Consider the following 25,179-nt stretch of genomic DNA (forward strand, 5'->3'; position numbering starts at 1 on the left):
ACTTGCCTGGGAAGGTCCTTCAGAAATGCGTCCTGGGGACCACGTCTCGGGGCTTTAATGGGCTTGTCTTCCTGTCGTTCTTTTTAAAAAATTAAATGTATTCGGGGGACACTGTTTAATAAGATCATGGAGGTTTCAAGTGTACATTTCTGTGACCCATGGTCTATTGCATTATGCGGCCACCACCCCAAATCCAATCTTCTTCCGTCCCATGTGTTTGACCCCTGGACCCTTTGCCACCCCACCCTCCCTCTGGGACCACCACCCTGTGGTCTGTGTCTCTGAGTTTGTTTCATGTCCCGCATGTGAGTGAAATCGTACGGTTTCGCTTTCTCTGACTGACTGACTTCACTCGGCGTGACATTCTCAGGTCCCCGTTGTCGCAAATGGCCGAACTTCACCTTTCCTACGGGGAGCAGGGCTCAGGGTGTGCCTGGACCAAGCTCCTTCATCCGTCCTCCACCGAAGGTCACGAGGGTTGTCCCACGTCTCGGCCACCGCGAGTCATGCTGCCACCAGCACAGGGTGCGTGTGTCTCTGTGAACACACGTGTTCAGACGTTTCGGGGAGACACGCAGAGAGCTGCCGTCCTTCCCGGCAGGTTGTCTGGAGCCCCGGGCGTCCACCTGCGCGGGCTGAGGGCACCCACGCCTCTAGCCAGCGGGCAGGGTGCAGGTGGCTTCTGGGGGGAGCTGCTGCTGCTGGGGGTCCCCCAGGACTCCCTCTCCACACAAGAGGAAGACTTCTCTGAACAGGGTCTTGTAAGCCACACACAGGACCTTGGGACGGGGGCTCCCGGTGAGGAGGGACTCCCACAGTGGGGCAGGTGGCCGTGGCCCCACTGTCTCCTTCCTGCCGCCCGCTGGCCTCCCCCGTGTCCCACCCGGGCCACGTCCCCAGGCCACTTCCACTGGCAGCCGGGTTCCCCCACATCCTGCTATCTGTTGTCTCCTGAACAAAGAGCTAGTCTCGCAAGCCCTTGTTGTCTTAAGATCTGACGGCCAACCCCAGGGGTGGGGGCAGGGTCACCAAAGGGACGGCAACGAGGAAGTCACGGGGTCAGGGAACTCTCCCGAGTTCTCAAGAACTGAGAGCTGTGCTGTGGTCCGGGCCCGCGGCACGGTGCCCTGGCAGATCCCCCGGTGCCCTGGCAGATCCCCCGGTGCCCTGGCAGATCCCTCGGTGCCCTGGCAGATCCCCCGGTGCCCTGGCAGATCCCTTGGTGCCCTGGCAGATCCCCCGGTGCCCTGGCAGATCCCCCAGCGCCCTGGCAGATCCCCCGGTGCCCTGGCAGATCCCTCGGCGCCCTGGCAGATCCCCTGGTGCCCTGGCAGATCCCCTGGCGCCCTGGCAGATCCCCCGGCGCCCTGGCAGATCCCCCGGCGCCCTGGCAGATCCCCCAGTGCCCTGGCAGATCCCTCGGTCCCCGTGCTCGCAGGCTGGATGGTGGCCCCTCGTCCTCACCCGGTCTTCCTGCTCGAGGGCAGAGGACTCCTGCGGAAGTCGCCTTCTCTCACAAGCTGCCCCTGCCGTCGGGGCGGGGGCTTTTCTGTACGTCCCAAGGCACCTTGCACGAACCCTCACTCCCCTGCTGTCACCGGCACCGTGCAGTTGTGCCTAACACCAGGCAGTAGCTCCTGGGGAGAGGACACTTTCGCCCTCTCTCCCGCAGAGATGCTTAGTGTCCCTGCCAGCACCTGGCTACGCTGCACGCCAGGCAGACATGAATGAGCTACACAGCTCTCTGGTTCAGATGAGCCCAGACCCGGCTTCGAAGTTACTCTCGGGCCGGCTCCAGGAAGAGGTCGCGGCTGGTCGTGGGCGTCCCCGGACAGAGGTGTCTTGCCACCTGACCTCAGCAACTGTTGGACTGACCGACAGTAGAATGGAAGGCCTTGAGCCTGTCCTGGGAAGGTGTCCACTCTCAGCATGGGGAGGGGAGGGATGTGGGGACAACGGGAAGAGCCGGAGGATCAAAACGGAAGACCAGAGTTGAGTGTATTTCATCCGAATGAAGCCGAATGCAGGTGTTCAGCCCCAAACCCTGACTGGTGGCCCGCACAGAGCACGGGTTCATGGTACCTTCCAGAATGGAACCCAGGAGAGGGCCGCAGGTCTCAGGACACTGGTCACCCAGGCCAGGAGGACGAGGCCAGTCCTGCTAAGCAACCCCTGAGAGCGTTCTGATAAAAATGAATGACAGGCAACTTTTGTGGCAGGTTGTGGGGGGTTCACCAGGGTCGGTGATCGAGAGTGGGGTCTCAGAGGGCGGAGCCCAGGAGAGGGACCCTGTGCCCGGCAGGAGCAGGTCAGGGCTGGCTCTGCAGCTGCCGAGGTCCACCCAAGCCTCACAGGACGTGTGCCGGGGACCGAGCGTGAGGTCCGGAAGGTGGCGAGGCCAGCACAGGCCTGCGGGCCCCACGGACTCTCCACCTGCCTCCTCCCCTCCAGCCATCTCTGCACGAAGGTCGCCCTCGTTCTTCCAAGGTCGGGGCCAAAGGGAGAAGTTCCTGCCAGGACCCATCAGCCCAGAGAGATGCTTTCCCCTTGGCACCGGGTCCCGTGTTTGCCCAGAGGCACACATCCTGTTCTGCCCTGAACCCTGGGGAGGACTCCCCACAGGTCCATTCAGATTCTCCAGGATGAAATCAGGCCTCCGTCAGGGGCCGTTGGAGAACCTGGGAGGCGTCCCTACCAGGAAGCTGGAGATTGTATCAGTAACGTCATCAGTAATGTCACTGCTGTAGCAGTTGGTGAACCGCCAGATCATTCACAGGACAATCAATTAACACACCTAATTTGTTCCCACAGGTTAGCTATTGACTGTTCGCAAAGCCCCTGGCTTCCTTTGTAGTGATTTACAACAGCCAGAGGGGTATCATACCCCGGGCGACACGCCTTCCTTCAGCCAGGAACCTATAAATATCGAGGGGTTTTTACTCCAGCTGAGAAGCACCCAGCAACATGGGGATCTCCAGGGTCTTCCTCGAGCTGTGTCTTTTACTGGGTCCCGGTCTAACTTCAGGTATCACATCTAATTGTATATATGCGCCTGTTCACGCCACTCCCCGGTCCAGGCGCCATCTAGCGGCTTGTTCCCGGCCGAGGCCGCCTGTCCTGAGGGGCATCCGTCGGGAGGGGGCAGGGCTTTGCTGTACCTGCGTGTGTACGAGGAATGGCTTTTTCGGGGTTTCTGTCTGAGAGATACAACGGTCGGGGCTGGAAGAGACCAGTCAGGATGTTTTCGGTGAGTCACTCAGTCAGAAAGGATCGGTTGGCCTCCGCAACATCCCCGAGGTGAAGGCAAAGAAGACGAGGGCTGTTAGGAGGGCCGACAGCTTTGCCGTGGGTCAGGGTGCGATAAACACGGACAGGAGGGGCCGTCCCCGAAAGTGTTCGCTGTGTGACTTCTGTCTGTGGGTCTCTCCGGCTCCATGGTCACTGGTCACTGAGGGAGGGGGGCCAAGCGGCTGAGCACAGGCGAGACCGCGGAGACCCCAAGGCTGTGTCGGTCACCCGCTGCTGTAGATACGTGACGTGAAGCTCATCTTTGTGTTCTCGGGGTGTCGTGTGGTAAATGCACACAAAGGGGTCACGGGCGAAGCAGTGTGACGTTGAGTCTTAGTATCATTTTAGAGGTGCCAAGTGGACGGGCAGTTAGCCAGCCCGCTGCTGTCTCTGTCTCTCTCCCTCTCTTCCTCCTTCTCCCCCACCCACCCCTCTCTGAGGCCCCTTGTGCTGCAGGCGTGGATCTCAGAAGAAAGGGCAAAGACTCCTGGTTTCCAGATAACGCCCAGCACTGCCGCTCCGGCCCCAGGCCCGGCGGGAGCCCCGGAGAAGTTCGCCTGGGAAACTGCTTTCACGAGAGCAGCCCCCCAACCCGAGCTTCACCACCCTGCCGATGGGGCAGGCTGCACGGGCGATGTGTGTGCCTCAGGGTGACTCCAGCCAGGGGACACCACCCTTCCTTCTTGCCTGGAGGCCCTTTGAGGGCGCTGCCTCTGGGCAGTCCAGGGGCTGGAGGTCATGTTTTCATCAGAATATGCGAAAGTGGGAGGCAGGGTTCTTAGCTCTGGGGCTATTGTTCCAGATCTGCAGGGACTCTGGAAGGTGACTCAGGACGTGTCCGGGAGAGGAGTCCCCTCTCCTCACCGACAAGGGCTAAGGCAGCAGTGCCCCTGGAGAGCGGCACCTGTGTTTCACCACGAAGTTGTGTGCACGCGTGTACGCGGACATGCACACACGTGCTCGTGCCTGCCTGTGCTCTCAGGTGGGAGGTGGGAGCCAACCCTCCGCTCTCCCGTCCTGTACTCAGCCCGACGGGGTGCCGTAGTCTCTCGTCTAACCCTGCTAACCACCGCAGACTCGGGTCTCACTGTGTCCACGTTGCACCGGAGGGGACAGGCTCGGGACGTTTGTGTGGCTTGTCCAGCTGCAGAGCAGCCGGGCCAGGATCGGAACCTGCAGGAGGCCCGCTGCATTTGGGTCGCAGGTGTGGCCCGTGGACCCTTGCTGGTCCTTGCCGAAGCCTTGGGGATGCCCTGTGGCCCTTAGCGCAGGGCTGGGGGACCCGCGGTGGCCGGCTCTCTGCTCTGGTCTTTGCACAAACCCCTGAGGAAGAGTCCGGGCGTCCAGGTGCCTTTGCTCTGCCGCTTCCCGGCTCTGGGGCCGCTGCAGGCCTCAGTTTACTCATTTGTAAAAAGGGGTTGTGTTCTGTATGGACAGGGGGCCACCCCTGCAGTGTCTGGCACACAGGGGTGCCCAGGATCAGCTCACTGTTACTCTTCTAGGCCTTTCCCCAACATTTCATGTTAACGCTCCCTAACGGGGGGCATCTCAGACGACCCCGGGACGGAGAGAACCCGGCGACACACCGACGGCCCGCGTCCAGTCAGTAGGAGCGCACCGGCTGGGCAGGCTGGGTCTGTGCAGGCTCGGCAGCTCTTCTGTAGCTCGGTGCAGCTGTTTCAGAAACATTGTAGCTTCGCTTGGTCCCATTTCTTCAAGGTTCCGTTGTGCAGAATGAGAAAGTATCGGCTGCTTCCCGCGGACGCCTACCAGACGGTAGTGCGTGCGGCCCCTTCCCACGGTTTCTCCGGGCTTGGCAGTGAGGTACCTTCAAAAGGGGGGAGCGCCGCCGAAGGGACGTTCAGGCATCGCGAGGACATCTTTAATGAGGGGGACATTCGGGTCGGGGGGCACTTCTGTTGCCAGGAGACAGCAGGACGCGCCCCTGGGAGTTTGTCGTCTTATTCTGATGAGGTTATTTTGAGGGGGAGTTGATTCACAGAGTCTCTCGTCCTCCGAGCCCGTCAACCGTGTCCCCCCGCTGCCTGGCTCTCGTGGGCCGGGGCTGCCTGGCACAGTGCCAGGAAACCAGGCGGGCTTCAGCCCCACTCCCGGGCACCCCTCAATCGGAGCCTCTGGTCCTGCTCTCTGGCTGCCCAGCGGTGCGCCTCACCACCGGAGCAACTTCCGGGGCAGGCGTGGTGCCCTCCCCTCCGCTGGGGTCTGCTGGCCGGTGGGCCCGGCGGGCGGCTGCCGGTGGACCGTCCCCGTTCTGCTGAGGCTGCTGTTCGTGTGCGCGCCGTGGGCTGCGGGCCGTGGTTTGCAGCCTCACACGTGCCAGCCTCCTGCATGTGGGTGCCACGCGATGGTCACCCCCGGCGGGGTTCTTCCTACGCCTGGGGAGGCCTGAGGGCTGGCCTCTGTGACCGGGTCCAGGGCCTGGCTGATGCCGCCGCTCTGTGGAACCTGCTTTGAGAACGACTGCTCTCGGGGGAACTCCTGTAATGTGACCGGGACGGCGAGTTGGCTGGTTACGGACACATGTTGTCTAAGGGTTTAAGACACAAATGTGCTCCAACCCACCGCCCCCGTGCTGCCGCCCCCTCTCCAGGTCCCACACGGACCTGCCAGTCCGAGCCCACAGGACAGAGCCTTCCCGGGTGACGCGCGGTCAGAGAGCAGTCCCTGTCCGCCGAGTGCATCAGTAATGCCCCACTGGGTGTCCCGCCGGGTTCAGAGCCAGTGAGCAGGGACACAGCAGCAGCTCACTGAGGCCCTCGCAGCCTGAGTTCAAATCCCACCCCTGGCACTTTCTAGCCAGCTGGTCCTGGCTCACCTCCCCAGCCTCAGTTTCCCCACAGGGCTATTTTGAGGAGGGACTAAGGTAATACCTTTTAGCTGGAGGCAACACAAACCCAAGGCTGAACCACAGCGCCCCCTGGCGGGATTGCAAGGTGAAGCTCCGGCCCAGGTCTGGGACCTCCTTCTAAGAAGCGTTTGGTTTCTTTCTAGGTTGGGGGACCGCCATGACGACAGGCTATGGTAAGACCTTTTTGTTCTTCTTTAAACTTGTATTCCCAGGGTTCTGCTCACTGCTGCTGTGGGAGGCCGAGTGCAGTCTTGGCCCCAGAACGTAGGGTGCGGAGGGAGGGGTCAGGGGTGCCCGAGACCCCAGGCACGTCCCATCTGCCATGCTCCTTCCTTCTCCCGGCCTGGCCGGCGTTCACTGCAGGCGAGCACGTTGAGCTTGGGGACAAAGTCAACGCCCACCCCCGCAGTTAGTGAAGCTACCTGGAAGTCCCCCGGGCTTCCCCTGCGCCCTGCACAAAACACCTTCAGACACCAAGTGAGCTGATCTCCTCACAAGCATTTAAAATACCGCCTGGCACGTGGCAAGTGCCCAAGCAATGCAGTCGGGGCTGCTACCCTCGGCACGTGGGGGGAGGGAGTGCTGGAGACCCGTCTTGCCTGTGGGGAAGCCGGGCACAGCTGGGTCCCTTGTTAGCAGTTACATGTCTGAGGTCACATGGTGGGGAGTGGCTGGGCAGAGATCGGAGCCCGAGCAGAGGCCTTTGGTTCTGCTCACGATTCTTACCAAATGCACCCGTCTCTCCTCACTCACGCCCCCTTTGCACCAAACGGGACAGGCCCGGGTGCTTTCTGTGCCCCTGCGGGGTGCTGCCTCTGCCCCCGAGTTCTGGGCTCTGCCGAGGCCGACCCTGCCCCTTTGCAGCACACCCTGAGGGTCCCGACGTGCCTGGAAGGGTGTGATGGGCATCTCTCTGGTGACTGACACCGGCGAGGGGTAGGCTGAGGCAGGGACCCTTCACAGGAGGGACCAGAAGGGGAAGCAGGAAGGGCGTTTCCCCCCTCTCCCCGACCCCTCCCCTTACAACAGCCGCCGCAACCACTGGCCCCTAGCTTCCACCCCGTTCCGTCCTCTCTGGTCACTCCCTGACCACAGATTTCTCATAGCCTCTCACTAACCACTGAAAAGCCACAGCCAGGATTCGGCCCCTGCAGTCAGGACGCCGGGCTGGATCCGCCGCCTGCTTCCCTTGTCTAATCCGTGGGGCGGATTGGGCGGGACCATGTCCGTCGGCGGGGGGCCTACTTACTCCAAATCGAGGTCGTCTGTGGTGTGAATCAGGCCCCCGCAGCCCCTCCCAGGAGGCCCGCTCTTGCCCAAACGCCTCCTTGGACTTGATCCTCATGGGAACCGAGTAAGGAGGCGTCTGAGCAGTGACCTGAGCATCTCTGTGCTTTACGAGGACAGAGCCTGGGCCGCCTGGGCGGTCAGCGCGGGAATGAGCTCGAGTGGGCACTCCGTGCATCCGGCTGACCAGCGGATGTGCCTGGGCGAGGGAAGGGGGGCCGCGGCAGGGGGTCGTCTGGGAAGCCCCAGGAGGAGGTCAGGCTCCAGAGAAGAAGAGCTAACCTGGCACAATGGTGTAAAAGTGAAGATGACCTTGGCGCTCAGGTGGACGTAGGAGGGGAGGAGAGGAGGAGTCGGATAGGGTAACTTAATGTCCGGCCCAGCGGCCGTGGATGGAGCCCAGCGGCCGCGTTGATTCAGAGGAAAGACTCTGCTGGCAGATCCCAGGGCTGCAAGTCACCTGCTCACAGGGGGTTGGTGACTAGGTGTTCAAGGACCAAGGGCGCCTTTGACCCACAGGAGACCTCTGAGGGTGCTGCCCTCTGTGTGGCCCCAGAGGAGAGCTGCTGGTTAAATTGTTCCCCCCGCAGCCACCTGTGGCCTCACGTAGAAGCTCAACTGATAATTCAGACAGAAACTCAGTGCTCTGGTTGCAGTGGGTTAAGGTCATCTTTTCTCCAAGCCCCAGAATCAAGTAGGCTCTTGCTGGGGACTTGGACAAGCACCAGGGCGCCCTGAAGCAATTTGAAAACCAGAGGCGTAAAGCCAGAATCTTACTTAATGGGGAAGCATTAGAAGCATTTTCACTGAAGTAAAATACAAAACAAGTATGCCCTTAAGAACTACCGCCCCCACCCACTAATCAACATTGTACTAAAGACGCTAGCCAATGCAATTAGACAAGAGAAATCAATTAGAAGTATAAAGGTGTGAACATCATTCTTTCATCCATTTCCTGGAGCCCTGCATAGGTCACATGAGGAAAGTACAAAATCAGGCTCAGTAGGTTGATACAGAGATACCCTCTCCCCCCTGAGTAGACTTTTAAAGTGAAAGAAGTCAATTCTAAATAGGTTTGTTAACTTTTCCAAAGTCATGCAGGAAGGCAAAATCCAGATCAGAAATTTTCTTAGCAGATTCAAGTTTATATTCAGTCCTGATTCTCCTCAGAGGAGATCTAACTTTATATTTTCTGTTTCTTCATCTCTAGCAGAGATTACTGCAACAGGTATCACGACTCCTTCTGACACAGGTAATGAATAATTTTACATGGGTTCTTCTCTGCAGGTCATGATACCAAGTATATCCATGGGGTTGACCTTATCCAGGAAGACTTTAGAGGATGGGTAAACATGTTGTAAACATGTGCTGTAAAGAGAGACTTTTGGTGACACAGAGGGCCTGGCATGGAGGGAGCCTCCTTCATGTCCCAGTGGGCAGGAAAGAGTCTGTTGGAACCTGGAGTCTCCAGGAGCCTGTTGCTTTGGGTCAGAGACCAGTGGGATCCGTTTTGAGAACACCATGCAGATTCCCGATCTTCATAACTCTGTGCTGACCTCACCATCCAGCCCCAAAGAACTGGCTGTGGATGGGGAGGAACATGTGAAAAATACTCTCCAAACCAAGAGAAAATCCCCAGATATATGTCAGGACTCCTGACAGGACATCCAGGTGTCATCAGATGTCTCTGCGTCAGGAGGAAAGAACTGGACCCATGTCCCAGGGAATCGAGGCCCTGCCCATGATCTGCTGACATAAAAAACATGTGGTCTCCAGACCCTCGCTAGGTAGTGAGCTAAGGTGCCTTTTCTTCCCCCTGAGGTGCTCGTACCTTGCGTTGGAGAGCGGTCACTGTGCATTCACCACAAAGACTGCGGGGGAAACATTTGTTAAGTTAGAGCCCAGGTACAGATACGCTCAGGGATCTTGGCTAACGGGGAAGCTCCCCAAAGTGCCTAAAACATGAGACCTCAAAGGGAATGTAAGAGGAATGCTGATCCTATTGCTAGGGATCAAATCAATACACCTGGTGTGGATATGGGGGGCTCCATGCCTCTCCATCTGCACTCTGGGTGCTTTCCTTCCCTGGAGCATCCCTGCAGCTGGCAGGACAGGACGTCTCTGCTCCTCTCTCTGGGATGATGATCAGCCTCTTGGGCGTGTGGAGAGAATGGGGAGAGGAGGCAGGACCCAGTGAATGGAAGGGGCCAGGAAGGTATCAGATGGGGCATCAGGAGGACATGGGGACGACTAGAAATTGGGATAAAGTCTAACATCCTAGCCCCTGAGGGAGAAACACTGGTGTGACCTTCAGCCCCGTGGGGAGGTCCAGGCTCTGCTCATTCTCTGGACCCATCACCCAGCTGTGGGGGCCGTTCCCAGGCCCGACACTGGCTTCTTACACCAGGAATGAGTCCTCGGACTCAGCGAGGCTGGCCGTGTCCAGGGGCAGGGGTGGTGGTGTGAGGGGCTCTGAGGTTCGGGCATGATGGGCCGTGTCATCCGGGGACTGTGTGTCTGCGGAGATCCTCCACCTGGGACCTGGTTTTGGAAGTCAGGTGCTTTGTGACTGACTGTGTTTTCCTCCCTCACAGCTGCTGTGACGCATTCCACATCCTGGCCAGGTGAGTCCTCAGCTCCCTTACCTGGAGGTTGCTAGTCTCCCGTGATACTGCTCCTTGGGAACCGGGACCTGGAATTGATCAAGTTAATCACAACCCCCCGGGGGCCTTCTGTCCAGTTCAGAGTCAGGGACAGAGCTCAAACCCCACCAGGAGACATTTGCTCCCCGTCCACATCCTCCCGCACTGAGCGGTGTGATCCTGGAGCTCGCGGTTCTGTCCAGGGAAGAGGGATAGAGGTGCCTGTGCCCTGCTTCAGGCGAGGTCTCCTCACCTCCGAGGCTGTGCCTGAGGTCGGCCAGGACCACGCAGAGGCCGATACTTTGCCAAAAGGGAGGGTCTTGGCCTGACCCTGGAGCCATGGAGCTGCACCCTGGGTGTCCCCGTGAGGATGCGGGTGTCTCCGCTCCCCTCCACCGGCACTCTGGGGGCTTCCCCTCCCTGGAGACCCTTGCAGCAGGCAGGACAGGACGTCTCTGCGCCTCTGTCTGGGATGATGATCAGCCTGTGGGCATGTTCACCGCTGACCGCCTGCCCTGGGCTCGGCCAAGAGAAGGGTCTTGAGTCTAGAACCTGCCTCTGTCCTGCCGTCCTCCAGGGTTCACCACCGAATCGAGGTTGGACCTGCGGCTGGTGAACGGAGGGGACCGGTGTCAGGGCCGGGTGGAAGTCCTGTACCGAGGCTCCTGGGGCACCGTGTGTGACGACAGCTGGGACAACAACGACGCCAACGTGGTGTGCAGGCAGCTGGGCTGTGGCTGGGCCAGGGCGGCTCCAGGAAGCGCCCGCTTCGGCCAGGGCTCAGGGCCGATTCTCCTGGACGACGTGGGCTGCTCGGGCCACGAGTCCTTCCTGTGGCACTGCCCGCACAACGGCTGGAACAAGCACAACTGTGGCCACGGCGAGGACGCCGGCGTCATCTGCTCAGGTGGGCCGGCCTGGGTGGCTCCCTCTCCTGGGTGGTGGTGCTGAGAACCCACACAGCGCCCTGAACGCCCCTGTCTGACCTGAATGTACTGAAGGCCGTGGAGGGACTGCGGGGACGTGAGGCCCCAAAGCCAGTGGCAGGGACTCAGGCTGAAACAGCCTCCTGCTTCGTGCGTGTCCCCGGCAGCCTGCAGGTGTCGCCTGCCCTGGGCCTGACCGTGCCTGTGGCCCTGATTCCCACTCAGGAGCCGGCTCCCCGAGGACAGAGCAGGAGCCTGACCTGTGCCCAGTGTGACCTCAGCTCCGCCAGGGAGGGCGTCTGGGCGTCCCTGCAGGCAGCCTCCTGGGTGGGGGGTGGGGTGGTGAGACCTCCCCTCTGGAAGATGGCGTTACCTAGGCTCTCCCAGATGCTGCCCCGAACCCAGGACCCGGAGCTAGTTCATGGACCAAGTACAGAAAGTGTGGGGGGAAGAGGGTGGGGTAGGGGTCCGGGCCCCGTGAATGGGAGGAGCCAGGAGGATGTCGGACGGGGCACCATGAGCACATGGGGAACATTAGACATTGGGATACATGTGACATCCTAGCCCCTGAGGGAGAAACACTGGTGTGGTCATCAGCCCCGTGGGGAGGCCCACTCTCTGCTCATTCTCTGAACCTATCACCCAGCTGCGTTGGCTGATTCCAACCGGACACTGGCTTCCTACACAGGAATGAGACCTCAGACTCTGCGAGCTGGCGCTGGCCAGGGACAGGGGTGTTGGTGTGAGGGACTGTGAGGTTCAGGCATGACCGGTCGTGTCCACCGGAGACTGTGTGTCAGCCGGGGGTCCTCCACCTGGGACCTGGCTCTGGAAGCCGGGTGCTTTGTGACTGACTGTACTTTCCTTCCTCACAGCTGCTGTCCCGCATTCCACAGCCTGGCCAGGTGAGTCCCCAGCTCGTGACCTGGAGGTCCCTTCTCTCCCTGGTCAGCCATGCCCCTCCCCCACTCTAAATGACCCACTGTTCTCTGAACCCCAAGGGGCACAGGAGTTTTGCCTCTGTCACTGAGAACGGCCAGTAGTCCTTCACCCCTGGAGGGGGGATTCACAAGCCCCCGTGTGTCCATCGTCCATCTCAGTTCTCAGCAGCACAGGCTGGTCGGCCCCAGATGGAGCTGCCCTGGACGGACAGGCAGCCTCTGCGCCCGTGAATAGGACCTGTTAGATTCAGGCCGGGACGTTTTGGGGAATAATGAATACTGTCCCCAGGGGCTTTCTGGGGATGGGACATCAGACTTGTGGCTTCCCTCCAGCTGACAGCCCTGGCCACACCCCGGGATGCACTCGGAACGTCGGCCTCCCGCAGCGGGAGAGGCATGTTCACGGGAGGCCGAGTCCCGTGTGAATGTGGTCCTCTGGGTAGCAGGACCTGTGATTGGCTCCAGTTCTATTACCCACCCCCGGGGGACTTCTGGGCAGATGCAGAGTCAGGGGCAGAACTCAAACCCAGCCGGGAGCCCTTGGTTCTAGGGCGGCAGGGGTCAAGGTCTCTCATGGAGCAGACCTGCCGAGTGGGAACGGAGGGCGACAGGCTGAGCCCTCACGGCCTCCCCCCCGATGGCCTTGCCGAGCAGGAGACCTGTGCACCTCAGGGGCAGGTGCCGGGAGGGGCGTGTGGCCCTGTCAGGGAGGCTGACAGAGGAGGTGGAGGACTCCTCAGGTGACGCCTAAGCAAGGCCTTGACGTGTCTCCTCCAGGCACATGGCAGACTCCGACCACCACTGCAGGTCCCAGTACAACAGGTAAATGTCAGTCTCCATCCTCCTGGGCCCTCTGTCTGCTTCTGAATCCAGGAAAGAGGGACCCGCAAGGCGAGTCCCCAGATACGCCTCCATCGCTGGGACCTGTGTGCTGTGGTCAGACCAGAGTCCTGAGAGCAGGTGTCAGGGGGACGTGGTTGGCTGGTGACCTGGGTCCAGTGGTGCCCGGGTAGTATAATCACGACCTCCAGAGGCCTTCTGAGCAGATGCAGAGTCAGGGGCAGAGCTCAAACCCAGCCGGGAGCCCTTGGTTCTAGGGTGGCAGGGGTCAAGGTCTCTGCTGGAGCAGACCTGCCGAGTGGGAACGGTGGGCGACAGGCTGAGCCCTACGGCCTCCCCCCCGATGGCCTCGCCGAGCAGGAGACCTGTGCACCTCAGGGGCAGGTGCCGGGAGGGGCATGTGGCCCTGTCAGAGAGGCTGACAGAGGAGGTGGAGGACTCCCAGGTGACGCCTAAGCAAGGCCATGACTTGTCTCCTCCAGGCTCATGGCAGACTCCGACCACCACTGCAGGTCCCAGTACAACAGGTAAATGTCAGTCTCCGTTCTCCTGGGTCCTCTGTCTGCTTCAAGCCTGGAGGGACCCCCATGAGGAGTTCCCGAATGTGCCTGCATCTCCGTGTCCTGTGGGCTGTGGGCAGACCAGGGTCCTGAGACCAGGTGTCAGGGGGACATGGAAGGCTGGTGACCTGGGTCCAGTGGTGCCCGAGCAGCTTAATCACAACCCCCCGGAGTTCTTCTGTCCAGATCAGAGTCAGGGACAAAGCTCAAAGCCCACCAGGAGACATTTGCTCCAGGTCCGCATCCTCCCCCATTGAGCCGGGGGATCCTGGAGCTCGAGGTGCTGTCCCTGGAAGAGGGGTGATCGTGCCTGTTCCCTGCTTCAGGCGAGGCCTTGTCACCTCTGAGACTGTGCCTGAGGTCGGCCAGGACCACGCAGAGGCCGATATTTGCCAAAAGGGAGGGTCTTGGCCTGACCGTGGAGCCATGGAGCTGCACCCTGGGTGTCCCCGTGAGGATGCGGGTGTCTCCGCTCCCCTCCACCAGCACTCTGGGGGCTTCCCCTCCCTGGAGATCCTTGCAGCAGGCAGGACAGGACATCTCTGCGCCTCTGTCTGGGATGATGATCAGCCTCTTGGGCGTGTGGAGAGAATGGGGAGAGGAGGCAGGACCCAGTGAATGGAAGGGGCCAGGAAGGTGTCAGATGGGGCATCATGAGGACACGGGGACGTCTAGAAATTGGGATAAAGTCTAACATCCTAGCCCCTGAGGGAGAAACACTGGTGTGACCTTCAGCCCCGTGGGGAGGTTCATGCTCTGCTCATTCTCTGGACCCATCACCCAGCTGTAGGGTCGGTCCCAGGCCGGACATGGCTTCTTACACCAGGAATGAGTCCTCGGACTCAGCGAGGCTGGCCGTGTCCAGGGGCAGGGGTGGTGGTGTGAGGGGCTCTGAGGTTCGGGCATGATGGGTCGTGACATCCCGGGGACTGTGTGTCTGCGGAGATCCTCCACCTGGGACCTGGTTTTGGAAGGTTGGGTGCTTTGTGACTGACTGTGTTTTCCTCCCTCACAGCTGCGGTGACGCATTACACATCCTGGCCAGGTGAGTCCTCAGCTCCCCTACCTGGAGGTTGCTAGTCTCCCGTGATACTGCTTCTTGGGAACCAGGACCTGGAATTGATCAAGTTAATCACAACTCCCCAGGGGCCTTCTGTGCAGATGAGCGTCAGGGACAGAGCCCAAACCCCAGTCAGCACAGGGTTCCTGGTGGCAGGTGGTCAAGGTCTATGCTGGAGCAGACCTGCCGAGTGGGAACGGTGGGCGACAGGCTGAGCCCTCCCGGCCTCCCCACCGATAGCCTCGCCGAGCAGGAGACCTGTGCACCTCAGGGGCAGGTGCCGGGAGGGACGTGTGGCCCTGTCAGGGAGGCTGACAGAGGAGGTGGAGGACTCTCAGGTGACGCCTAAGCAAGGCCTTGACGTGTCTCCTCCAGGCACATGGCTGACTCCGACCACCACTGCAGGTCCCAGTACAACAGGTAAATGTCAGTCTCCATCCTCCCGGGCCCTCTGTCTGCTTCTGAATCCGGGAAAGAGGGACCCGCAAGGCGAGTCCCCAGATACGCCTCCATCGCTGGGACCTGTGGGCAGTGGGCAGACCAGGGTCCTGAGATCAGGTGTCAGGGGGACGTGGTTGGCTGGTGACCTGGGTCCTGTGGTGCCCGGGTAGTTTAATCTCGACCTCCAGAGGCCTTCTGTGCAGATGCAGAGTCAGGGGCAGAGCTCAAACCCAGCCGGGAGCCCTTGGTTCTAGGGTGGCAGGGGTCAAGGTCTCTCATGGAGCAGACCTGCCGAGTGGGAACGGTGGGCGACAGGCTGAGCCCTACGGCCTCCCCCCCGATGGCCTCGCCGAGCAGGAGACCTGTGCACCTCAGGGGCAGGTGCCGGGAGGGGCGTGTGACCCTGTCAGGGAGGCTGACAGAGGAGGTGGAGGACTCCCAGGTGACGCCTAAGCAAGGCCTTGACGTGTCTCCTCCAGGCTCATGGCAGACTCCGACCACCACTGCAGGTCCCAGTACAACAGGTAAATGTCAGTCTCCGTCCTCCTGGGTCCTCTGTCTGCTTCAAGCCTGGAGGGACCCCCATGAGGAGTTCCCGAATGTGCCTGCATCTCCGTGTCCCTGTGGGCTGTGGGCAGACCAGGGTCCTGAGACCAGGTGTCAGGGGGACATGGAAGGCTGGTGACCTGGGTCCAGTGGTGCCCGAGCAGCTTAATCACAACCCCCCGGAGTTCTTCTGTCCAGATCAGAGTCAGGGACAAAGCTCAAAGCCCACCAGGAGACATTTGCTCCAGGTCCGCATCCTCCCCCATTGAGCCGGGGGATCCTGGAGCTCGAGGTGCTGTCCCTGGAAGAGGGGTGATCGTGCCTGTTCCCTGCTTCAGGCGAGGCCTTGTCACCTCTGAGACTGTGCCTGAGGTCGGCCAGGACCACGCAGAGGCCGATACTTTGCCAAAAGGGAGGGTCTTGGCCTGACCCTGGAGCCATGGAGCTGCACCCTGGGTGTCCCCGTGAGGATGCGGGTGTCTCCGCTCCCCTCCACCGGCACTCTGGGGGCTTCCCCTCCCTGGAGATCCTTGCAGCAGGCAGGACAGGACATCTCTGCGCCTCTGTCTGGGATGATGATCAGCCTCTTGGGCGTGTGGAGAGAATGGGGAGAGGAGGCAGGACCCAGTGAATGGAAGGGGCCAGGAAGGTGTCAGATGGGGCATCATGAGGACACGGGGACGTCTAGAAATTGGGATAAAGTCTAACATCCTAGCCCCTGAGGGAGAAACACTGGTGTGACCTTCAGCCCCGTGGAGAGGTCCATGCTCTGCTCATTCTCTGGACCCATCACCCAGCTGTGGGGGCCGGTCCCAGGCCGGACATGGCTTCTTACACCAGGAATGAGTCCTCGGACTCAGTGAGGCTGGCCGTGTCCAGGGGCAGGGGTGGTGGTGTGAGGGGCTCTGAGGTTCGGGCATGATGGGCCGTGACATCCCGGGGACTGTGTGTCTGCAGAGATCCTCCACCTGGGACCTTGTTTTGGAAGTCGGGTGCTTTGTGACTGACTGTGTTTTCCTCCCTCACAGCTGCGGTGACGCATTCCACATCCTGGCCAGGTGAGTCCTCAGCTCCCTTACCTGGAGGTTGCTAGTCTCCCGTGATACTGCTTCTTGGGAACCAGGACCTGGAATTGATCAAGTTAATCACAACTCCCCGGGGGCCTTCTGTGCAGATGCAGCATGAGGGACAGAGCTCAAAGCCCAGTCAGCACAGGGCTCCTGGTGGCAGGTGGTCAAGGTCTCTGCTGGAGCAGACCTGCCGAGTGGGAACGGTGGGCGACAGGCTGAGCCCTCCCGGCCTCCCCACCGATAGCCTCGCCGAGCAGGAGACCTGTGCACCTCAGGGGCAGGTGCCGGGAGGGGCGTGTGGCCCTGTCAGGGAGGCTGACAGAGGAGGTGGAGGACTCTCAGGTGACGCCTAAGCAAGGCCTTGACGTGTCTCCTCCAGGCTCGTGGCTGACTTCGACCCCCTCACATCCCAGAACAACAGGTAAATGTTAGTCTCCATCCTCCCGGGCTCTCTGTCTGCTTCTGAATCCGGTCGGGAGGGACCCACAAGGCGAGTCCCCAGTTACGCCTCCATGTCTGTGACCTGTGGGCAGTGGGCAGACCAGGGTCCTGAGATCAGGTGTCAGGGGGACGTGGTTGGCTGGTGACCTGGGTCCTGTGGTGCCCGGGTAGTTTAATCACGACCTCCAGAGGCCTTCTGTGCAGATGCAGAGTCAGGGGCAGAGCTCAAACCCAGCCGGGAGCCCTTGGTTCTAGGGAGGCAGGGGTCAAGGTCTCTGCTGGAGCAGACCTGCCGAGTGGGAACGGTGGGCGACAGGCTGAGCCCTCACGGCCTCCCCCCGATGGCCTCGCCGAGCAGGAGACCTGTGCACCTCAGGGGCAGGTGCCGGGAGGGGCGTGTGACCCTGTCAGGGAGGCTGAGAGAGGAGGTGGAGGACTCCTCAGTTGACGCCTAAGCAAGGCCTTGACGTGTCTCCTCCAGGCTCATGGCTGACTTCAACCACCACTGCTCGTCCCAGTACAACAGGTAAATGTCAGTCTCCGTCCTCCTGGGTCCTCTGTCTGCTTCAAGCCTGGAGGGACCCCCATGAGGAGTTCCCGAATATGCCTCCAACTCCGTGTCCCTGTGGGCTGTGGGCAGACCAGGGTCCTGAGACCAGATGTCAGGGGGACATGGAAGGCTGGTGACCTGGGTCCAGTGGTGCCCGAGCAGCTTAATCACAACCCCCCGGAGTCCTTCTGTCCAGATCAGAGTCAGGGACAAAGCTCAAAGCCCACCAGGAGACATTTGCTCCAGGTCCGCATCCTCCCCCATTGAGCCGGGGGATCCTGGAGCTCGAGGTGCTGTCCCTGGAAGAGGGGTGATCGTGCCTGTTCCCTGCTTCAGGCGAGGCCTTGTCACCTCTGAGACTGTGCCTGAGGTCGGCCAGGACCACGCAGAGGCCGATACTTTGCCAAAAGGGAGGGTCTTGGCCTGACCGTGGAGCCATGGAGCTGCACCCTGGGTGTCCCCGTGAGGATGCGGGTGTCTCCGCTCCCCTCCACCGGCACTCTGGGGGCTTCCCCTCCCTGGAGATCCTTGCAGCAGGCAGGACAGGACGTCTCTGCGCCTCTCTCTGGGATGATGATCAGCCTCTTGGGCGTGTGGAGAGAATGGGGAGAGGAGGCAGGACCCAGTGAATGGAAGGGGCCAGGAAGGTGTCAGATGGGGCATCATGAGGACACGGGGACGTCTAGAAATTGGGATAAAGTCTAACATCCTAGCCCCTGAGGGAGAAACACTGGTGTGACCTTCAGCCCCGTGGGGAGGTCCATGCTCTGCTCATTCTCTGGACCCATCACCCAGCTGTGGGGGCCGGTCCCAGGCCGAACATGGCTTCTTACACCAGGAATGAGTCCTCGGACTCAGTGAGGCTGGCCGTGTCCAGGGGCAGGGGTGGTGGTGTGAGGGGCTCTGAGGTTCGGGCATGATGGGCCGTGTCATCCGGGGACTGTGTGTCTGCGGAGATCCTCCACCTGGGACCTGGTTTTGGAAGTCGGGTGCTTTGTGACTGACTGTGTTTTCCTCCCTCACAGCTGCGGTGACGCATTCCACATCCTGGCCAGGTGAGTCCTCAGCTCCCTTACCTGGAGGTTGCTAGTCTCCCGTGATACTGCTTCTTAAGAACCGGGACCTGGAATTGATCAAGTTAATCACAACCCCCCGGGGGCCTTCTGTCCAGTTCAGAGTCAGGGACAGAGCTCAAACCCCAGTCAGCACAGGCTCCTGGTGGCAGGTGGTCAAGGTCTCTGCTGGAGCAGACCTGCCGAGTGGGAACGGTGGGCGACAGGCTGAGCCCTCCCGGCCTCCCCACCGATAGCCTCGCCGAGCAGGAGACCTGTGCACCTCAGGGCAGGTGCCGGGAGGGGCGTGTGGCCCTGTCAGGGAGGCTGACAGAGGAGGTGGAGGACTCTCAGGTGACGCCTAAGCAAGGCCTTGACGTGTCTCCTCCAGGCACATGGCTGACTCGACCACCACTGCAGGTCCCAGTACAACAGGTAAATGTCAGTCTCCATCCTCCCGGGCCCTCTGTCTGCTTCTGAATCCGGGAAAGAGGGACCCGCAAGGCGAGTCCCCAGATACGCCTCCATCTCTGGGACCTGTGGGCAGTGTGAAGACCAGGGTCCTGAGATCATGTGTCAGGGGGACGTGGTTGGCTGGTGACCTGGGTCCTGTGCTGCCCGGGCAGATTAATCACGACCTCCAGAGGCCTTCTGTGCAGATGCAGAGTCAGGGACAGAGCTCAAACCCAGCCGGGAGCCCTAGGTTCTAGGGAGGCAGGGGTCAAGGTCTCTCCTGGAGCAGACCTGCCGAGTGGGAACGGTGGGCGACAGGCTGAGCCCGACGGCCTCCCCCCCGATGGCCTCGCCGAGCAGGAGACCTGTGCACCTCAGGGGCAGGTGCCGGGAGGGGCGTGTGGCCCTGTCAGGGAGGCTGACAGAGGAGGTGGAGGACTCCTCAGGTGACGCCTAAGCAAGGCCTTGACGTGTCTCCTCCAGGCTCGTGGCTGACTTCGACCACCTCACGTCCCAGAACAACAGGTAAATGTCATCCTACATCCCCCTGGGTCCTCTGTCTGCTTCAAGCCTGGAGGGACCCCCATGAGGAGTTCCCGAATGTGCCTGCATCTCCGTGTCCCTGTGGGCTGTGGGCAGACCAGGGTCCTGAGACCAGGTGTCAGGGGGACATGGAAGGCTGGTGACCTGGGTCCAGTGGTGCCCAAGCAGCTTAATCACAACCCCCCGGAGTCCTTCTGTCCAGAATCAGAGTCAGGGACAAAGCTCAAAGCCCACCAGGAGACATTTGCTCCAGGTCCGCATCCTCCCCCATTGAGCCGGGGGATCCTGGAGCTCGAGGTGCTGTCCCTGGAAGAGGGGTGATCGTGCCTGTTCCCTGCTTCAGGCGAGGCCTTGTCACCTCTGAGACGGTGGCTGAGGTCGGCCAGGACCACGCAGAGGCCGATACTTTGCCAAAAGGGAGGGTCTTGGCCTGACCCTGGAGCCATGGAGCTGCACCCTGGGTGTCCCCGTGAGGAGGCGGGTGTCTCCGCTCCCCTCCACCGGCACTCTGGGGGCTTCCCCTCCCTGGAGATCCTTGCAGCAGGCAGGACAGGACGTCTCTGCGCCTCTCTCTGGGATGATGATCAGCCTCTTGGGCGTGTGGAGAGAATGGGGAGAGGAGGCAGGACCCAGTGAATGGAAGGGGCCAGGAAGGTGTCAGATGGGGCATCATGAGGACACGGGGACGTCTAGAAATTGGGATAAAGAATAACATCCTAGCCCTGAGGGAGAAACACTGGTGTGACCTTCAGCCCCGTGGGGAGGTCCATGCTCTGCTCATTCTCTGGACCCATCACCCAGCTGTGGGGGCCGGTCCCAGGCCGGACATGGCTTCTTACACCAGGAATGAGTCCTCGGACTCAGCGAGGCTGGCCGTGTCCAGGGGCAGGGGTGGTGGTGTGAGGGGCTCTGAGGTTCGGGCATGATGGGCCGTGTCATCCGGGGACTGTGTGTCTGCGGAGATCCTCTACCTGGGACCTGGTTTTGGAGGTTGGGTGCTTTGTGACTGACTGGGTTTTCCTCCCTCACAGCTGCTGTGACGCATTCCACATCCTGGCCAGGTGAGTCCTCAGCTCCCTTACCTGGAGGTTGCTAGTCTCCCGTGATACTGCTTCTTGGGAACCAGGACCTGGAATTGATCAAGTTAATCACAACCCCCCGGGGGCCTTCTGTCCAGATGTAGCGTCAGGGACAGAGCTCAAAGCCCAGTCAGCACAGGGCTCCTGGTGGCAGGTGGTCAAGGTCTCTGCTGGAGCAGACCTGCCGAGTGGGAACGGTGGGCGACAGGCTGAGCCCTCACGGCCTCCCCCCGATGGCCTCGCCGAGCAGGAGACCTGTGCACCTCAGGGGCAGGTGCCGGGAGGGGAGTGTGGCCCTGTCAGGGAGGCTGACAGAGGAGGTCGAGGACTCCTCAGGTGACGCCTAAGCAAGGCCTTGACGTGTCTCCTCCAGGCTCGTGGCTGACTTCGACCACCACTGCTCGTCCCACAACAACAGGTAAATGTCAGTCTCCATCCTCCCGGGCTCTCTGTCTGCTTCTGAATCCGGTCGGGAGGGACCCACAAGGCGAGTCCCCAGTTACGCCTCCATGTCTGTGACCTGTGGGCAGTGTGAAGACCAGGGTCCTGAGATCAGGTGTCAGGGGGACGTGGTTGGCTGGTGACCTGGGTCCTGTGGTGCCCGGGTAGTTTAATCACGACCTCCAGAGGCCTTCTGTGCAGATGCAGTGTCAGGGGCAGAGCTCAAACCCAGCCGGGAGCCCTAGGTTCTAGGGAGGCAGGGGTCAAGGTCTCTGCTGGAGCAGACCTGCCGAGTGGGAACGGTGGGCGACAGGCTGAGCCCTCACGGCCTCCCCCCGATGGCCTCGCCGAGCAGGAGACCTGTGCACCTCAGGGGCAGGTGCCGGGAGGGGCGTGTGGCCCTGTCTGGGAGGCTGACAGAGGAGGTGGAGGACTCCCAGGTGACGCCTAAGCAAGGCCTTGACGTGTCCCTCCAGGCTCATGGCTGACTTCAACACACTGCTCGTCCAGTACAACAGGTAAATGTCAGTCTCCGTCCTCCTGGGTCCTCTGTCTGTCTTCAAGCCTGGAGGACCCCCATGAGGAGTTCCCAAATATGCCTCAACTCCGTGTCCCTGTGGGCTGTGGCAGACCAGGGTCCTGCGACCAGGTGTCAGGGGGACTGGAAGGCTGGTGACCTGGGTCCAGTGGTGCCCGAGCAGCTTAATCACAACCCCCCGGAGTCCTTCTGTCCATGATCAGAGTCAGGGACAAAGCTGAAAGCCCACAGGAGACATTTGCTCAGGTCGCATTTCCCCCATTGAGCCGGGGGATCCTGGAGCTCGAGGTGCTGTCCCTGGAAGAGGGTGATAGTGCCTGTTCCCTGCTTCAGGCGAGGCTTGTCACCTCTGAGACTGTGCCTGAGGTCGGCCAGGACCACGCAGAGGCCGATACTTTGCCAAAAGGGAGGGTCTTGGCCTGACCCTGGAGCCATGGAGCTGCACCCTGGTGTCCCCGTGAGGATGCGGGTGTCTCCGCTCCCCTCCACCGGCACTCTGGGGGCTTCCCCTCCCTGGAGACCCTTGCAGCAGGCAGGACAGGACGTCTCTGCGCCTCTGTCTGGGATGATGATCAGCCTCTTGGGCGTGTGGAGAGAATGGGGAGAGGAGGCAGGACCCAGTGAATGGAAGGGGCCAGGAAGGTGTCATATGGGGCATCATGAGGACACGGGGACGTCTAGAAATTGGGATAAAGTCTAACATCCTAGCCCCTGAGGGAGAAACACTGGTGTGACCTTCAGCCGTCGTGGGGAGGTCCATGCTCTGCTCATTCTCTGCACTCATCACCCAGCTGTGGGGCCGGTCCCAGGCCGCACAAGGCTTCTTACACCAGGAATGCGTCCTCGGACTCAGCGAGGTTGGCCGTGTCCAGGGGCAGGGGTGGTGGTGTGAGGGGCTCTGAGGTTCGGGCATGATGGGCCGTGACATCCCGGGAACTGTGTGTCTGCGGAGATCCTCCACCTGGGACCTCGTTTTGGAAGTCGGGTGCTTTGTGACTGACTGTGTTTTCCTCCCTCACAGCTGCGGTGACATATCCCACATCCTGGCCAGGTGAGTCCTCAGCTCCCTTACTTGGAGGTTGCTAGTCTCCCGTGATACTGCTCCTTGGGAACCGGGTCCTGGAATTGATCAAGTTAATCACAACCCCCCAGGGGCCTTTTGTCCAGATGCAGAGTCAGGGACAGAGCTCAAAGTCCAGTCAGCACAGGCTCCTGGCGGCAGGGGGGTCAAGGTCTCTGCTGGAGCAGACCTGCCGAGTGGGAACGGTGGGCGACAGGCTGAGCGCTCACGGCCTCCCCCCCGATGGCCTCGCCGAGCAGGAGACCTGTGCACCTCAGGGGCAGGTGCCGGGAGGGGCGTGTGGCCCTGTCAGGGAGGCTGACAGAGGAGGTGGAGGACTCTCAGGTGACGCCTAAGCAAGGCCTTGACGTGTCTCCTCCAGGCTCGTGGCTGACTTCGACCCCCTCACATCACAGAACAACAGGTAAATGTTAGTCTCCATCCTCCTGTTCACAGCTGACCGCCTGCCCTGGGTTCGGCCAAGAGAAAGGTCTTGAGTCTAGAACCTGCCTGTGTCCTGCCGTCCTCCAGGGTTCACCACCGAATCGAGGTTGGACCTGCGGCTGGTGAACGGAGGGGACCGGTGTCAGGGCCGGGTGGAAGTCCTGTACCGAGGCTCCTGGGGCACCGTGTGTGACGACAGCTGGGACACCAACGACGCCAACGTGGTATGCAGGCAGCTGGGCTGTGGGCTGGGCCAGGGCGGCTCCAGGAAGCGCCCGCTTCGGCCAGGGCTCAGGGCCGATTCTCCTGGACGACGTGGCTGCTCAGGCCACGAGTCCTTCCTGTGGCACTGCCCGCACAACGGCTGGAACGTGCACAACTGTGGCCACGGCGAGGACGCCGGCGTCATCTGTCAGGTGGGCCGGCCTGGGTGGCTCCTCTAGTGGGTGGTGGTGCTGAGAACCCACACAGCGCCCTGAACGCCCCTGTCTGACCTGAATGCACTGAAGGCCGTGGAGGGACTGCGGGGACGCGAGGGCCCCAAAGCCAGTGGCAGGGACTCAGGCTGAAACAGCCTCCTGCTTCGTGCGTGATCCCCGGCAGCCTGAAGGTGTCGCCTGCCCTGGGCTGACCGTGCCTGTGGCCCTGATTCCCACTCAGGAGCCGGCTCCCGAGGACAGAGCAGGAGCCTGACCTGTGCCCAGTGTGACCTCAGCTCCGCCAAGGGAGGGCGTTCTGGGCGTCCCTGCAGGCAGCCTCCTGGGTGGGGGGGTGCGGTTGTGAGACCTCCAATCTGGACGATGGCGTTACCTGGCTCTCCCAGATGCTGCCCCCGAACCAGACCCAGAGCTAGTCATGGACCAAGTACAGAAAGTGTGGGGGGAGAGGGTGGGGTAGGGGTCCGGGCCCCGTGAATGGGAGGAGCCAGGAGGAGTCGGACGGGGCACCATGAGCACATGGGGAACATTAGACATTGGGATACATGTGACATCCTAGCCCCTGAGGGAGAAACACTGGTGTGGTCATCAGCCCCGTGGGGGTGCCCATTGTCTGGACCCATCACCCAGCTGTGGTGGCCACTCCCAGGCATGACACTGGCTTCCTACACAGGAATGATACCTCAGACTCTGCGAGCTGGCGCTGGCCAGGGACAGGGGTGTTGGTTGTGAGGGACCTGTGAGGTTCAGGCATGACCGGCCGTGTCCACCGGAGACCGTGTGTCAGCCGAGGGTCCTCCACCTGGGACCTGGCTCTGGAAGCCGGGTGCTTTGTGACTGACTATACTTTCCTTCCTCACAGCTGCTGTCCCGCATTCCACAGCCTGGCCAGGTGAGTCCCCAGCTCCTGACCTGGAGGTCCCTTCTCTCCCTGGTCAGCCATGCCCCCCGCACTCTAGGTGACGCAGTGTACTCTGAACCCCAAGGGGCACAGGATAATGCCCTCTGTCACTGAGACACTGACCAGTTGTCCTTCTAAAGGGGTGGGGTGATTGTCAAGCCCCCGTGTGTCCATCGTCCATCTCAGTTCTCACCAGCACAGGCTGGTCGGCCCCAGATGGAGCTGCCCTGGACGGACAGGCAGCCTCTGCGCCCGTGAACAGGACCTGTTAGATTCAGGCCGGGACGTTTTGGGGAATAATGAACACTGTCCCCAGGGGCTTTCTGGGGATGGGACATCCGACTTGTGGCTTCCCTCCATCTGACAGCCCTGGCCACACCCGGGATGCACTCGGAACATCGGCCTCCCGCAGCGGGAGAGACATGTTCACGGGAGGCGGAGTCCGTGTGAATGTGGTCCTCTGGGTCGCAGGACCTGTGATTGGCTCCAGTTCTGTGATCTCTCACCCACCCCCGGGGGCCTTCTGTGCAGATGCAGCGTCAGGGGCAGAGCTCAAACCCAGCCGGGAGCCCTAGGTTCTAGGCTGGCAGGGGGACAAGGACACTCATGGAGCAGACTTGCCGATGTGGGAACGGTGGGCGACAGGCTGAGCCCTCACGGCCTCCCCCCCGATGGCCTCGCCGAGCAGGAGACCTGTGCACCTCAGGGGCAGGTGCCGGGAAGGGGCGTGTGGCCCTGTCAGGGAGCTGACAGAGGAGGTGGAGGACTCT

General features: G+C 61.2%; 1 protein-coding gene across 1 annotated transcript in view; it reads left to right on the top strand.

Moving 5' to 3' along the window:
• The first annotated feature begins 2,964 nt into the window (after window positions 1-2,964).
• The window catches only part of LOC118632667 (deleted in malignant brain tumors 1 protein-like), a 163,148-nt gene continuing 140,933 nt past the window's right edge, over window positions 2,965-25,179 (top strand). Inside the window, 11 exon segments of the mRNA XM_036265900.1 lie at window positions 2,965-3,025; window positions 10,039-10,068; window positions 10,664-10,993; window positions 11,888-11,917; window positions 16,429-16,458; window positions 16,850-16,891; window positions 20,962-21,006; window positions 22,589-22,618; window positions 23,159-23,316; window positions 23,318-23,387; window positions 23,390-23,513. Coding sequence (XP_036121793.1) covers window positions 2,965-3,025; window positions 10,039-10,068; window positions 10,664-10,993; window positions 11,888-11,917; window positions 16,429-16,458; window positions 16,850-16,891; window positions 20,962-21,006; window positions 22,589-22,618; window positions 23,159-23,316; window positions 23,318-23,387; window positions 23,390-23,513 — 950 coding nt within the window.

Source organism: Molossus molossus, unplaced genomic scaffold (genome assembly GCF_014108415.1).
Source record: "Molossus molossus isolate mMolMol1 unplaced genomic scaffold, mMolMol1.p scaffold_m16_p_17, whole genome shotgun sequence".
Lineage (NCBI taxonomy): Eukaryota > Metazoa > Chordata > Mammalia > Chiroptera > Molossidae > Molossus > Molossus molossus.